The sequence below is a fragment of the Poecilia reticulata genome, linkage group LG16 (assembly GCF_000633615.1).
Source record: "Poecilia reticulata strain Guanapo linkage group LG16, Guppy_female_1.0+MT, whole genome shotgun sequence".
NCBI lineage: Eukaryota > Metazoa > Chordata > Actinopteri > Cyprinodontiformes > Poeciliidae > Poecilia > Poecilia reticulata.
The window spans coordinates 11,064,484-11,077,740 of record NC_024346.1 but is presented as its reverse complement, the minus strand read 5'-3'; the positions used below and the strand labels follow the sequence as shown (position 1 = coordinate 11,077,740).

The 13,257-nt window shown below is 37.9% G+C and overlaps 3 protein-coding genes across 6 annotated transcripts in view; 1 reads left to right on the top strand and 2 right to left on the bottom strand.

The window, feature by feature from the left end:
• Nucleotides 1-354: 354 nt before the first annotated feature.
• On the bottom strand, nucleotides 355-4,478 carry tfpt (TCF3 (E2A) fusion partner). Of its 2 annotated transcripts, none has more exons than XM_008431583.1 (7): nucleotides 4,406-4,478; nucleotides 3,971-4,072; nucleotides 3,356-3,484; nucleotides 2,559-2,629; nucleotides 2,398-2,467; nucleotides 1,495-1,647; nucleotides 355-986 (listed from the first exon to the last, which is right to left on the bottom strand). In XM_008431583.1, exons 2-7 carry the CDS (start codon nucleotides 4,070-4,072, stop codon nucleotides 912-914), a joined length of 600 nt encoding a protein of 199 aa, XP_008429805.1. In that variant the 5' UTR covers nucleotides 4,406-4,478; the 3' UTR covers nucleotides 355-911. The 2 variants fall into 2 exon arrangements, with proteins under 2 accessions (XP_008429805.1, XP_008429807.1); XM_008431585.2 differs by lacking the exon at nucleotides 4,406-4,478 and adding an exon at nucleotides 4,146-4,280.
• Nucleotides 4,437-5,455, top strand: ndufa3 (NADH:ubiquinone oxidoreductase subunit A3). Its single transcript, XM_008431582.2, has 4 exons — nucleotides 4,437-4,515; nucleotides 4,769-4,843; nucleotides 5,070-5,147; nucleotides 5,271-5,455. The coding sequence occupies exons 1-4, from the start codon at nucleotides 4,473-4,475 to the stop codon at nucleotides 5,360-5,362; spliced, it is 288 nt and encodes a 95-aa protein (XP_008429804.2). The 5' UTR covers nucleotides 4,437-4,472; the 3' UTR covers nucleotides 5,363-5,455.
• Nucleotides 5,456-5,820: 365 nt separating this feature from the next.
• Nucleotides 5,821-13,257, bottom strand: part of LOC103478092 (brain-specific angiogenesis inhibitor 1-associated protein 2) — a 24,242-nt gene continuing 16,805 nt past the window's right edge. For all 3 annotated transcript variants that reach the window (XM_008431588.2, XM_008431589.2, XM_008431587.2), the window contains 6 exons: nucleotides 12,042-12,654; nucleotides 11,401-11,608; nucleotides 10,452-10,514; nucleotides 9,900-10,068; nucleotides 9,772-9,812; nucleotides 5,821-9,126 (listed from right to left, as the gene is read on the bottom strand). In XM_008431588.2, coding sequence (XP_008429810.1) covers nucleotides 9,054-9,126; nucleotides 9,772-9,812; nucleotides 9,900-10,068; nucleotides 10,452-10,514; nucleotides 11,401-11,608; nucleotides 12,042-12,654 — 1,167 coding nt within the window. In that variant the 3' untranslated portion in view covers nucleotides 5,821-9,053. The remainder of the gene's footprint in view (nucleotides 9,127-9,771; nucleotides 9,813-9,899; nucleotides 10,069-10,451; nucleotides 10,515-11,400; nucleotides 11,609-12,041; nucleotides 12,655-13,257) is intronic.

The window sequence follows — 13,257 nt, the reverse complement described above, 5'->3', positions numbered from 1 at the left end:
CATAACCGGATGCGGTCAAAAGGAGACAAAAATTAAGGCAAAATTAGACAAAATGCCTTTTGTTCATCACTTTTGATGGTCTCTGTACAGTCTCTTGTAGACCCAGATTTAACAAATCTTTTTAAATTTGCTTGTGATCTTGTGAAACACTTAGTGATTTTATGTCTTAAAATGTGCTATATTGTCGGCATTAAATGCCTTCCATACATTCTTTAACTCAAAACTAAATCTAACATTGTTTATTTATCCTTTCCTCCAAGAAGGGATTCAATCGCACCTACCAGAGCTCTCGCCTCAGCTGTCCTGTTTTCTGATTTTGAACCAGAGGGATGAATTTAGCAAGGTCACCAGCACCCCAAAAGTAATTGTCTTTATTTTTACAGTGCTGTCATTATGACATTTAGCCACAAGCAGGTGGAATGCCTTTACATCTTGATCGTAATGATCTAACATTGAACGCGGTAGAAAAACAAAACTGGTGAATTTGCCTCAGTTGCTCAATGGAGTCATTTTAACACTTAAAAACATGAACTTTACAGTATCAATAACCAACATTCAAAAGATTATACATTTTAATCACTGCTACTAATGAAATAAATTTGTAATATTCATGGAAGTAGTGAGATAATTTCTGTTGTTCCATTTCGTCGTATCCTCTTTAACCTGAGCTGGTCACAATACTGTATATTGGTCATAATTAGGTCTTGTTGCACACAAGTCAACATACATACCAATACATATATACAAACCTTATAAATACAAAATCTGGGCTGAATTGAGTAAACATTAATTGTCTTACAAGAGTCCAGTCTGTTTGGTTTCTTCAAGGGAAACAACAAATAGTGCAGAGTCAGACTAAGGAAAGGCTGCATTATACAATTAAAGTTCAAGAAAAACATGCTGGCCACCATTCAGTGTGACAGAGATGTTGGGCTGGGCATTTCTCCAAAGTGAGTCTCTGCCAACACAGACACGCCAGGTTCAATCTGAAACATACAGGTAAAATTTTGTTTATTCATAAGCAATTTATTCAACACAGTCAGGGATTTAAAATTTTACTGAATCTTTTACTATCACAAGCAAACAGTGGAGTTATTCCAGTGTTGCCAATGACCAACATTCTGCATGTTTAATGTTTCTCTGGTTCAATACACCTAATACATGGAGTATGTGGTGAAGTTGGCAGTACTGTTGCCTCGCAGGAAGAAGGTCTTGGGTTTGAATCCCTGTCTGGTTTTCTTCTGCGTGGGTTCTCTCTGGATACTCCAGCTTCCTCCCACAGTCCAAAAACATGACTGTTTGCTTAAATGGTTACTCTAAATGGCTATCAAGTCTGGAAGAGTGTGTGGCTGCTTGTTCTGTGTGTCTGAGTGGCACAGTGATGGACTGGTGATCTGTCCAGGGTGAACCCTCACCTCTCACCCAATGATCACTCTAAAACATACAGGGAACTGGCCACTGAGGACCAAAACTGGACATCGTTTATTCACTGACCTGCTGATCTCTGTCCTTATCTTGCCGAGAAATTCTGTGTCTCTTCTTCTTCGGTCCGGCTGCATGATGGAGAGTTGCAGAGGAACCAGACAAACCATTGAGTCTTTCCTCCTCGACTCCGGCAGCAGAATCCAAGTGGGCTCCAGGCTCTTCCTGAAGCCAGCAGAGAACATATACATTTAGGTCAATTCAATTATGTTACAACAATCGTAGTGTTTTGTCATGGTGAAAGTGGGATGGTCTCAAGCAAATTATTGCACAGCATTTTGGCTTCAAATTGACTGATCAGCTACAATATTTTTGTTCATACTGCACATTTTTTTGGCAATTCTGATATTCCTCAAGGATTACCAGATTAGCTTCGACTGCAGAAATTAGGAAGACAAAAATAATTCAGGGTTAAGTCTTTGTAAAATGTTTGCATTTTATAAGACTTTATAGTTGGTGTTCAGGTATTAATCTTCCAGTCTTTCAATAATGCATATTAACAAGTGATATTTTAAAATTTCCTGTCAATTAAAAAAAAAAAATTAACTCAAAAACACAACGGATCGCTGGATGAATGACTGCCCTAACACCAGAGCTTAGCAAGTTTTCTGGGGGAAACCTTGTAATTATTTTAAAAAGTAATTTATCTGTTACGTTTGAGTGAATGGATGACCAGAAAAATATTTTATTATAAAAAAACAAAACACGTGAATTTTTAAAAATGAAAATAGAACTAAATTGCAGTGCAATAAACAAGACATAAGCTTATATTCTCTTGGATTTAAGAGAATAGAGAAATATTGCTGAACTATTTTCAGCAATATTTCACTGATACGCATTTCCCATTTCAATCCACTTTTATTACAAACTGAAGGGACAGTTCACTCTGTAAGACTCCATCTCCGTAATTCTTACTTCAAGCAGTATGGTGAGCTGGGAATTTCTGTAATCGTCTCCATGGGCATCTAAAGCTTTCATGAGGAACCTGCGGAAATCAGCAGAGCATTCAGGTAAGCCTTGAAGGTAGGTTCTGCAACAAAGCATAAAAACTTTATATAGACACTGAAGTTTCATACCGTCGCTCTTTCTTCAAGCGTCGCGTAATTCTTTGCACTTGGTGAAGGCGACCCAGGATTTTTTGATTTACCTGAACACAACACGGATTGACAATAAGGCAACTCAAAATGCTTTGCTTGCTTAAAAAGAAAATAAAACAACAAACCAGAAAAACATTACAGTGGGCAAAGTAAAGGAAACCACTGAAAAGTTGAAAAATGAACTGTACACTTTATGACGTTCCAGTTGTTATTAATCAAAGGAAACTATAGACAGGTGGGTTTAAGCCTTGTAATTGTCTTTATGTTTCTCTGAAAGTTCCAGTCTTTGGGCGTGGTGAATTCATCACCACACCCAGATTTCAAACCTGTTCGCTAGTTTCTAGCTGTAATAACTGAAGTTGTGTGTTGACTATAGATCGTTCCTCTTTATGTCCAAAGATAATAACTTCATTTTTTTTCTGTTCAGCTGGATATAGTTAGGACACATCCATGCATTGATTTGTTCTAAGAATCTGTTCAGCTTTTGAACTGTTTCATGGTCACCTGGTTACATTGTAATATAGAGGTGTGTATTTTACGGTAAAGGTGAAACAGCAACATATTCATCAGACATTAAGTTTTATACTTCTAAACAAACCAACCAGTAAAACAGTAAAAGAACCTGTTGAAGAAAAAAAAAATTAAAAAGTCCATGTAGTATGACACCTAATGATGTCTTAAATAAGGCACTACATGGCTGTCAAGACACTTGATTCTTTTGTCACATTTCAAAGGAAATGCATTCAGGAAGTGACCCACAAACACACTACGCACACCTGTTCAATTTCCTTGCACCTCCTGCTCAGCACCAGACATTTCCTTTTGTCGAGAGCTCTCCTCTCTTCGTCTTCCTGAGCTGTGGTCTCTAGCAGCTCGCTGCCGCCTGGATCTGGGTCAAGCTCCACCTGACAGAAAGAAATACAACAACAAAAAATCTATAAAATATCTATAACCCTAATATCACAGAAGAAACTAATCTGCACAATTAACATAATTACATAATTAAGCTAAGTGGGTAGAAGAAAGCACAGCATGTTTTGTAGCCTCTGTGTTTCCTACAAATCTTTTTTTTTTTTCTCCTCACACTTACAGAGTTTCTGTGGTGGTCTATAAACTTAAGCTTCAGTGAATTACATCAACGTTTGACTTTTAGTTAAAGATGAATGATGTTAGAAATACACTGATACTATTGCTTAACATTAGTATGACAATAATAATTATAATTAAGCCAAACCATCCCTACTCTTAGCTGCCTTTTCCATTATTGTGATATGATGTTGCACATATTGAATCTGTGATTAGATATTTTGCAGTTCTGGCTGTAATGTGAGTAAATGTGCAGTAGTTCAATAAGAGGGATATTTTTGCAAGGGACTAATATTTATTAATACCTCTCCTGGTCCCAGCTCTACACCACCAGGCTCCAACTCAGCCTCTAGAATGTGTCCTCCAAAAAGAGGAGGTAGAGCCAACCCAGAGAAGTCCTCCATCATCTAAAGAGAACAAAAAACATCAACCCAACATCAAAACTACGTTGAAAAATATTTTTAAAGATACAGAACATACATTTTCAATTGCTATATAAATCCCAGTAAATGTCAGTATAACCACCAGCCAGTAATTTCTGAGATTATAAACAGCATAGCCGCGGCTCTAGCAGCAGCAGTTAAAAGCTGTTTCTTTCCCTTTAAACTTTCTACAAACTGCATGAAACACCTCCGTTTACCTAAATAAACTCTTTGGGGGGGTAATCATTAATAAAACATTCAAAATGAATGAATTTAAAACAATAAGATCGTCAACAAATAAAAATAGCTCAATCTCACCTCGTTTTGTGTTTATGTGCGACCGACGCAGAAGTTATACGTCATTTCTCCTTCTACTACATTTCCCATGAACACCCTCTGTCCTGAAGCTACACCGGACATGATGGCAGGTACGTGTTTATTTTCTCGCTTTTCTAAACTGCATTTATTAAAGTTAGCTTCAGTGTGTCTCCTGTTGCTATTAATAGTACATTTACTGTTAGAATTAAGACAAACCTTATATCGGCGTGACTTTAAAGCACAGGTAGGCTTTTGAAAGGGAAGGAAAATTCTGACCTTGAATGTGTTGCTAACATGAGCTAATTCTGCTAGCCACACCGCAGTTGATGCGGATTTTAAACACTGCCGTGGGTTTTCCTGCAGGAATTGGAGCTTTCCTGAAAAATGCTTGGAATAAGGAGCCAGTTATCCTGGTCTCCTGTGGGATTGGCCTTGTAGGTAAGCAAGAAGCCCAGGTGTACTGCACAGTTTCAGCATAACACTGTTTTATCAGATTTTTTTTAATGTTCATCCAACTTTTAAATGATTACCTGGAGTACTACTATTCCAGGTTCCGTTATGTGGTGAATTAATACATTTAAATGTAGGCATTGTGACAAAATAAAGAGATGTATATTTTCTGCTATTGTAATCATGCACATTTACAAATAATCTGTATTTTCAGGTATTATTCTTCCATTCATCAGCCCCTACGCAAAATACGCAGGAATGATAAATCAAGTCACGCCATACAATTATCCAGGTAAACTCGTCATTTCACAAAAGTCATGGTATAATTCTGTTTGTGAGTTGTGTGGAACAAGCTCTTGATATTTAATAATGCTGATCAATAAAGTGTGTGTGTTTCTTAATCATTCTTCTTTAGTTCCTGTGAGGGATGATGGAAACATGCCTGATGTTCCCTCACATCCCTGTGAAGCTAAAGGAAGAAGCTTGGAATGGCTTAAAAAGCTATAAAATGAGCAAAATACCTGTTGCTGCTCCTGTTTGTGTTTTTCTTCAGTTTTCCCAGTTGTAATTGCATCACAGTAAAGATTCTATTTAATCCTACTGTTGTCATGTTGATTTGTTGTGTATCTGACAAACTGTTTCTAACAGCTACGTCTGAATGTGTTTTTTCTTTTAATGGAAAGTGAAAGACGTTTGCTTTGGTTTTAGGGGCAGATGACTAACTTTTATCTCTGATTTGCTCATCCCAACTTTTTTTTTTTTTTTAAAGATTTATGAGTTACTGATAAACATTCAAGTAAAGAAAAATCATGTTCAGTTCATACAAAGGCATACATCATCAATTTGAAGGCCAATAAATTAACATTTCAGCAACAAAGCTGAAAATGTAAATTTTATACATAAAAGCACATACATGAACTTATTAAGTTCTGTGAACATCTCACTTTGCAAAGATACTGTCAGCATTTATCATAGAAACATTTATTTCACAGTATGTGAATAATCAGAAATCCATTGTTTTTCTTCACCATTCATCACAGTGTAATAATGTCATATTAGTACAGTTATATGCTGCATGTGTGTCATTTCAGGAGTTCATGTTTAGGTTTTAACAATGTTTCACTTCAGTTGAGTAATTTTAAACTTGTGATCAGTTCAGTTGTAACAGGAAAAAATAAGAATGGTGACCAACAGTAAATACTTTAAATTGTTAAACCCAAATACAAGTCAAGCTATGAGTTTCTGTTGACAATACAGGAATATGCAGTTTAACACCATGAAGGATCAGTTACAGCTGGTTTGTTACATGCATTTATATTTGCATATGAGTATATCTAATAAAACAACAAATGTAACACAAATTGTTCTCTCCCCATTAAAAAACATGCAGTCCTGGACATATTCACTGTTAAGCTTGATAAAAATGTGCAACAAATCCTAAGAATATATTTTTTATTTCAGTAAGATAATTTATCTCTGGAAAATGTAAAATTAATCCAAATAGATTCAGTTGCTCTGCAATAAAAATCTAAATCCAGAGACCCATCAGTGCAAATTTTGAATACCTAACAATTTGTTATGAAATAAAAGCAACCACAACATTATTTTAAAATTAAAATAAAGGTGGTCGTGTAGTTTCTGGGAACTTGGAATGATTTTCATAGATAAAAATATAACATGACATAGACCCAAATTTATGTTGCCTTGACACATAGCAATGAGGATCGTAAGAAAAATAAAAATTCTCATGTTAAAGCTCACTAACAGAGAACTGCGACAGAGTGACCTCTTGGGGTCGCCACGTCTTCACAAGAGCTTTTCAACTGTAGCTACTGTGTGTGAATTAAACGCATCGTGACATTCGGTGGAAGATTTGAGATGATGAAGGACAAACACATTGTGATGCTAGAGAACTGTTTTTCTGGAACTTTATTGGAGTGTGTGGCATCAAGTACTCTTTGAAATATTATAACACTTTAACGAAAAGACTGATGGTCACGACCAATAAGCTCAAAATGTTCTCATGAGGTTTTGAAGGAGGATAATGTTCCAGAAATTAAAATAAAATAAACACAGAAAACGCTCTTACTGTGAGATTAAGCAACTGAAATAAAAAGTGGTTTTATTTCAGAGCTTTACAACCTCTACAGGCTGCAAAAGAAAATTTAAAATGTCAACTACTTGCAGTCAGTGATTTTGTGTCAAAGCGGCTTAGAAACTAAAATATTCAATCAAAGTGAAAATGTTGCAGTAAATGTGTTTGCATTGTAGCACAACATAAAGCAGAACATATTCTTGAAGAACGTAATTTTCCTGCAGTTTAGATGTTACTTTCCTGTAACTTTCATCAGACTTACTGGCTGCTTCCCCAGAACTTTCTTAGAGCTTTCCTTGAAATTCTCATGCAATGTGTGTCTGAAATTTACTCTTTATTTCCAGGAGCCTACAGGGAACCTTCCTTAAGCTTTACAAAAAATACTGGTGACCTGAAAGAAACGTATTAGTTCAAAGAAAGTGACAAACACATCCCATGAATGTTCCTGGAAAGTACCTGGTTAGTTAAACACAGTTAAAGTTCCCTGGAAGTTACATGAAAGTGTCGGGTCACTTTCTGAAAGTAGCTGCTAAGTTATAGAAAACACAAGTTCTTGGTAAGGAAGCGGAAAGTTCAACAGAGTTTTAGGAAAGCACCTGTTTCAGGAAATGCTCTGGGAAAGTACTTTACATTACATTTTGTGTAGAAAAAAAAGGTCTTAATTTGCGCAAAGTAACATCTTGGGTAAAGTGACCTCAGATTTGGATGAATTATGCAATGCTACGACTTTTCAGCAACATTTACAAGCTAAAACAACCAGTATATCGTTTTGACATTCATTATTTTGTGTTAAAAATAATTTTGTGTTGTTATTGTTACACCTTACATCTTTAAGGTGCTGAAATGTCACAGAGACTGAATACAGAAGAAAATAATACTTTTTACTTTGCACAAAGGATGTTTTAATTCTCACACATCCTTGAATATGACTTCAGTTTGACAAATACTTGCTTAGACATAGGTCAACTTCCTGTATGCTTTCTCCTTCACTTTCTTTGAAAACACTTCCACAGTGAGCTCAGTCATGTCCTCCTCCTTGGCTTTCACATCACTCTTTTAAGATTCTGCTCAGTCTGACTCGTAAACACGCATCTACAATCAGCGAGTCTATAGATGGTGGAGAGCTTTAGATTTAGGTCTGAAAAGGAATCAAGACGTAAAGTCCAGACTAAAAATGCAAGCTCCTTGTTTCCTAAACTTTTAATCCTCCCCAACTTTCCATCTTCTAAATAAAAATTCACTTTTCCTTTTAACCTTCACCTGTTCAGCTTCACAGTGTGCAAGTTTATGAATACTGAATCGGAGCCACATTGTTATAGTTAAAAAATAATGCTGAAGGAGTTTCTGTTCTTTGCATCCTGATTATAGGAAGCAAGTTAAAAATAATCTGAAAACCTTCACAAGCAACGACAAATAGAAAACATTACAGCAGCAGAAACATTAGTGTTAACTGGAATTAAGATTTGTGCGTTTAGTCACTTCCTATTCATGGTTATAAAAATTTAAACAAACCAACTTATTGTCTCAGTTTCATTAAAATATGCCCTGTGCTTTATCTAAACAATTAGCTTTATAAAATAAAATTTAAATGCCATCTTTCACTAAAATGCAACAAACATGGAAGCTTTTTTGAAAAATATTTAGGGCTGTAGAGAAGGAGCCGGTCCTCGTCCCGTTAATACTTCCGCGGTTGATGTGTAAAACCTTTTGTTACAGGATCCAGTCCATGTTGCACCAGAACGTTTTTGAATATGGCACAAATTAAAAATAAGACACAAAAGGCACCCTTCACGTCTAAGAGCTGACCAGGACAGCTTAGTCACATTTCTGAAGAGTAAAATGCAGCATGGTGCTCTCAAACAGAAACAAACAAATTTACAATTTATCTTAATTGGCACATTTCTGTTGCACTGGATTTCCATGTCTTACAATTACATCAAAATCAAATAAACATTTTCTTTTTTTTTTTTTTTTTTTAGCTAAAATGCATTTTACATGATTCAACTGAGAAAAAAAAGACAAAAGTTAATCACACAGTTTGCAAGCACAGTGTGCAGCTTCCAGGACTGAACCTGAGGCTCGATGAACAGATGAACAGCAACGTCACTCGATTATGGGAGCCGAGCGATCGTTGGTGACCGTTTTTCTGAGGCGGACGTGAGCAAACGGATTGGGCCTGAAACAAGAAAGCATTCAGTTAGTTTATATCACATGTGTCATTTTTTCTCAAAACTGACCAAACACATTAATTTAACCTCACTTGATGTCAAGTTATATATGTGACTGATACAGCAATTAATAAAAAGTCACATTTAACATAATTTATTAGCGCAAATATCGTAAAAATTCTTGACAAATATTCCTATTTTATCACTACAAAATCTATGATTTTGATTGCAAAAAAAACACAAAAACAATCACAAAGTCCTGGTTGGACTAATTAGTGTGAATTATCAATATAATTTAACTTTAAGAAACACTTACTGGATGCTGAAACATCTACTTATTAATATTTTAACAATTTAATGGTTTTTATCAATATATTCTGGAACAACCGGCCCTTTGAGAACATTCAGATTTTCGATACGGCCCAAAATGAAAATGAGTTTGACACCGCTGGTTTGTATAAACTGGTTTGCTCTGACAGAATGTAGAAAACTAGCTTCTGTATCACAGGATTATGAAAACATCACTATATACCTACTGGGTAGAGTCAGCCACAGATTTTATAGATTCACATAAGACGTTTATAATTTTTTTACAAGCTGTGTTATATTTATTTTCAGTTTCTAAATGAAACTTCAGTTTCTCCAAACATTACCTGGTGGGTGACGGTGGTGAAGCTCTTAAGTCTGATGTGATCTGCAAACCAGAAGAAACTTGTCGTCACAAACATTAAATCACTAGAAAACACGAGGCTGTGAAACTCTACAACTTAAAACGCCTCACCTTGTTGCTGTCGGCCATGCTGTAGGGGCGCGGACGGAAGGTGCTGACCCTCTGAGGAGGGAGGGAGCGCTCCTCCTCAGACTCGGGGGTGAGGGCGGGAAGACCTGCAGACACCAGCTTGTCAAGTTGTCCGGTGCTGGTGCTGTTAGCCTTCGATAGCAAGAGAGAGCTACAGAGGAATGTCAAATGGAGAAGAAAGAACGACATGAGGAAGCAAAATGAAACCAGAGAAATGTTGATATTGAGTAAAATCGTCAACAGACTTTTGGAAATTGAAAAAAAAATTGGGGGCTGAAGATGACAGAAAGGAAAAAATGAACCAAAATCTATGACATAACCTGGTTTTCTGTGCTGCTTTTGTTATGAAAGATGTTCAGATCAAATGCAAGGTTCAACATCAAAATGAGCAACAATTACATTTGAGCCAAACACATAAATAACATAATATTGCAGCTAAACTGAAAATAGAAACTAGTGAACAGGAAGAGGGAAACTCCACTGTCAACATATATTCCAAATGTCTTGAGAAATCTTTGTTTTCTGTCTTCGTACCCCTCAAGGTGATCCGTTCTGCTGTGCTGCGGTTGGGTGTAGGAGAAAGGGAACCAGCCTTTCCTGGAAAAAAAGTCAATATTTGAGGCAGACTGACAAGCCAAACAGCAGAGGATGTTTTTTAATGAACATACGAGCAACCAAGCACAACAAATATACTCAAAAGCAAGTTTTCTATTACTTTTTTAAAAGTCAAATCAATGGAAAATGCTTCTCGATCCCAATTAAGGCTTAATTTAATAACTATTTATGTGATTAAAGAGTCCTGGCAACATTTAATAATCCTTAGTTCAAAATCTTGAATACTTAGCCTAGACAGATCTGAACAGGATAGTTTTTTTGGTAAAAAATATTTACATTTTGCCTTTTGTTTGTACTTCCATTTGGGTCTCTACTGTTTCTAAAAAAAGAGCCCAAGCACATAAAAACCACCCAGCTGTTTGCTGGCAATAGGTTGATGTTTTATGGTGTCTGGAAAATGAGCCGTTTTAAAAACACCCAGATTGTTAAGTGACATTCGCAATTAGCAACCCCAGCCAAGCCCAGCCATGTTACCTAGCAACCCCCGCCAAGCCCAGCCATGTTACCTAGCAACTCAAATGGAGCTCCAGCATGTTTGGCCAACTGATTTTACTTCTGAAAAAGACGAGTGTTTTTCAAAGATATACTTGTACAATTGTGAATATGTGTAAATGTTGAGTTAGGGGGCGTGGCCAGCAGCAGCTGATCAGGATTTAAAGTGATAAGACTCCATAAAACATCTCATTCTGAAAAGAAGTCAAAATACACAGAACTGACCAGACTGTCATCAGATTATCTAAGCAAAAAATGTTATGAACATGTTCTGTATGGACCACAGATCCATCCTGACCTGTTCCAGGAAGCACAATAAGTCGCTTTTAAACAGTAGAAACTATCAGTTTTTTTGTGAAGCGGCAGAGCGTCGTACCGTCCGGTGCGTTCGTTTTGACCGTAGTGCCACCCGTCTCTGGGCTCAGAGATGAGGAGGGTGATGTTATCCCCGGGCAGGAAGTGAAGTAAGCAAGCCCCGCCTCCTAAACTTCCACCAGCACCGTCCAACGCTCCAGGTGTGTGAGCGAACAAGGCCTCCACGTGGGTCACTCCAGATAACGGAAGCACTCTGGGAAGACTGGAGCCTGGTAAAGAGTAAGATGGAGAAATCAGAAGGAAGATTCAAGGGAAGGGTGGATTTTTTTTATTATTTTTAATTAATATTGTTATTATTTTTCAATATTTAGCTTATAATTATCCAAAGAAACTCCTTCTAGCTTATAATTAAACATTGCTTAGTTTTAATTAGCTACAGTAGTAGTTTTAGATTTTTTCAAACTTTGGTTAATTTTTAGGTGCAGAATTCAAAACGGCAAAGTAACTTCTCCGGTTCCCTGATTGGCCCAGTGGAAAATTTAACACAGGAAATTAGTATCATCTGAGAAGAAAACCCAGATGATACTGTAAATGAGATTTGTTTTGAGCACAGGGAGCAATGGCCATTTCAGTTTTTGTTATTTTGTTAACTTCAGTTTGGGGACCAAACAAACATGCAGCAAATTAAAACCAGCATCTTACCCTGAAAGCCTCCGAGCCTCATTTCACTGACTGGTCTCCTTGGCAGAGGCAGCGTTGCAGTAGCAGAAACGTCCCCGGCTTTCAGCAGCCAGGGGTTGTGTGACGGAGACAGCGTGTGGCTCCCGCCGGGTCCGACCTGCTGGTGCAGCAGTTGCACCGGGGTCAAAGCCCTGGAGAGAGGAGCACTGTGGGACAGCGGTGGACTGTGGGGGGCGCTGTGCAGGATGGGGAGGGTCATGCCCTGAGAGGAGCTGCTGCTCTGAGAGATCTGACTGAGGGACATCACTGTGGAAGGGATGAGGCTTGGGGACAGGTTGGACGTGTTGGAGGCCAGGAGGAGAGAGGTGGCGGTGTCGGACGCTGATGGGCCGCCATCGGAGAGGGGGCTCGCTGAGGTGCTCAGGGGGGTGCTGGTGTGCTGAGGAGAAGCTCCCCGAGAAGACCCAGGAGCAGCTGCAGCGGTGGAGGAGGCAGTGCGGAAAGAGTGAGGGGAGCCCTGAGGAGGACCAGAGTCGCTGTGGGAGGAGGAGGAAGAGGGGAGCGATCGCTGCTGCTGCTGGGAGCGGCTTGAGTCTCCATTCAGCAGAGGAGGAACCTCCTGGACAGAAACTCTCTGAAAATCAAACAACATGAAAACTAGAGAAGAAGATGCAGAAATGCCATTCATTTTGTTCCTTTACAGCACGTGTGTCAAACTCAAGGCCCGGGGGCCAAATATGGCCCACCATAGCTTTTTATGTGGCCCTCTATGTGGCCCTCCAGATTGCATCAATAAGTCCCTCCAGTTTTTCACAAACACACAAAATTCACACAAAATCAACAGTTCCCCACATTTTTTCTGATTTTACTGACATTTTTTCTAAAAATTTGCCAAAAACTTTCGGTTTAACTAGTGGCTGCTGCCTCAGCCTCACTTGATGTCAAGTTATATATGTGACTGATACAGCAATTAATAAAAAGTCACAATTAACATCATATATTAGCTCAAACATTGTAGGAATTTCTTACAAATACTTCTAAATTATCACCACAAAAGCTATGATTTTGATTGCAAAACATCACAAAAACAATCACAAAGTCCTGGTTCGGCTGATCAGTGTGAAAGGATGTTCAACATAATTTCCATCCATCCATCCATCCATCCATCCATCCATCCATCCATCCATCCATCCATCCATCCATCCATCCATCCATCCATCCATCCATCCATCCATCC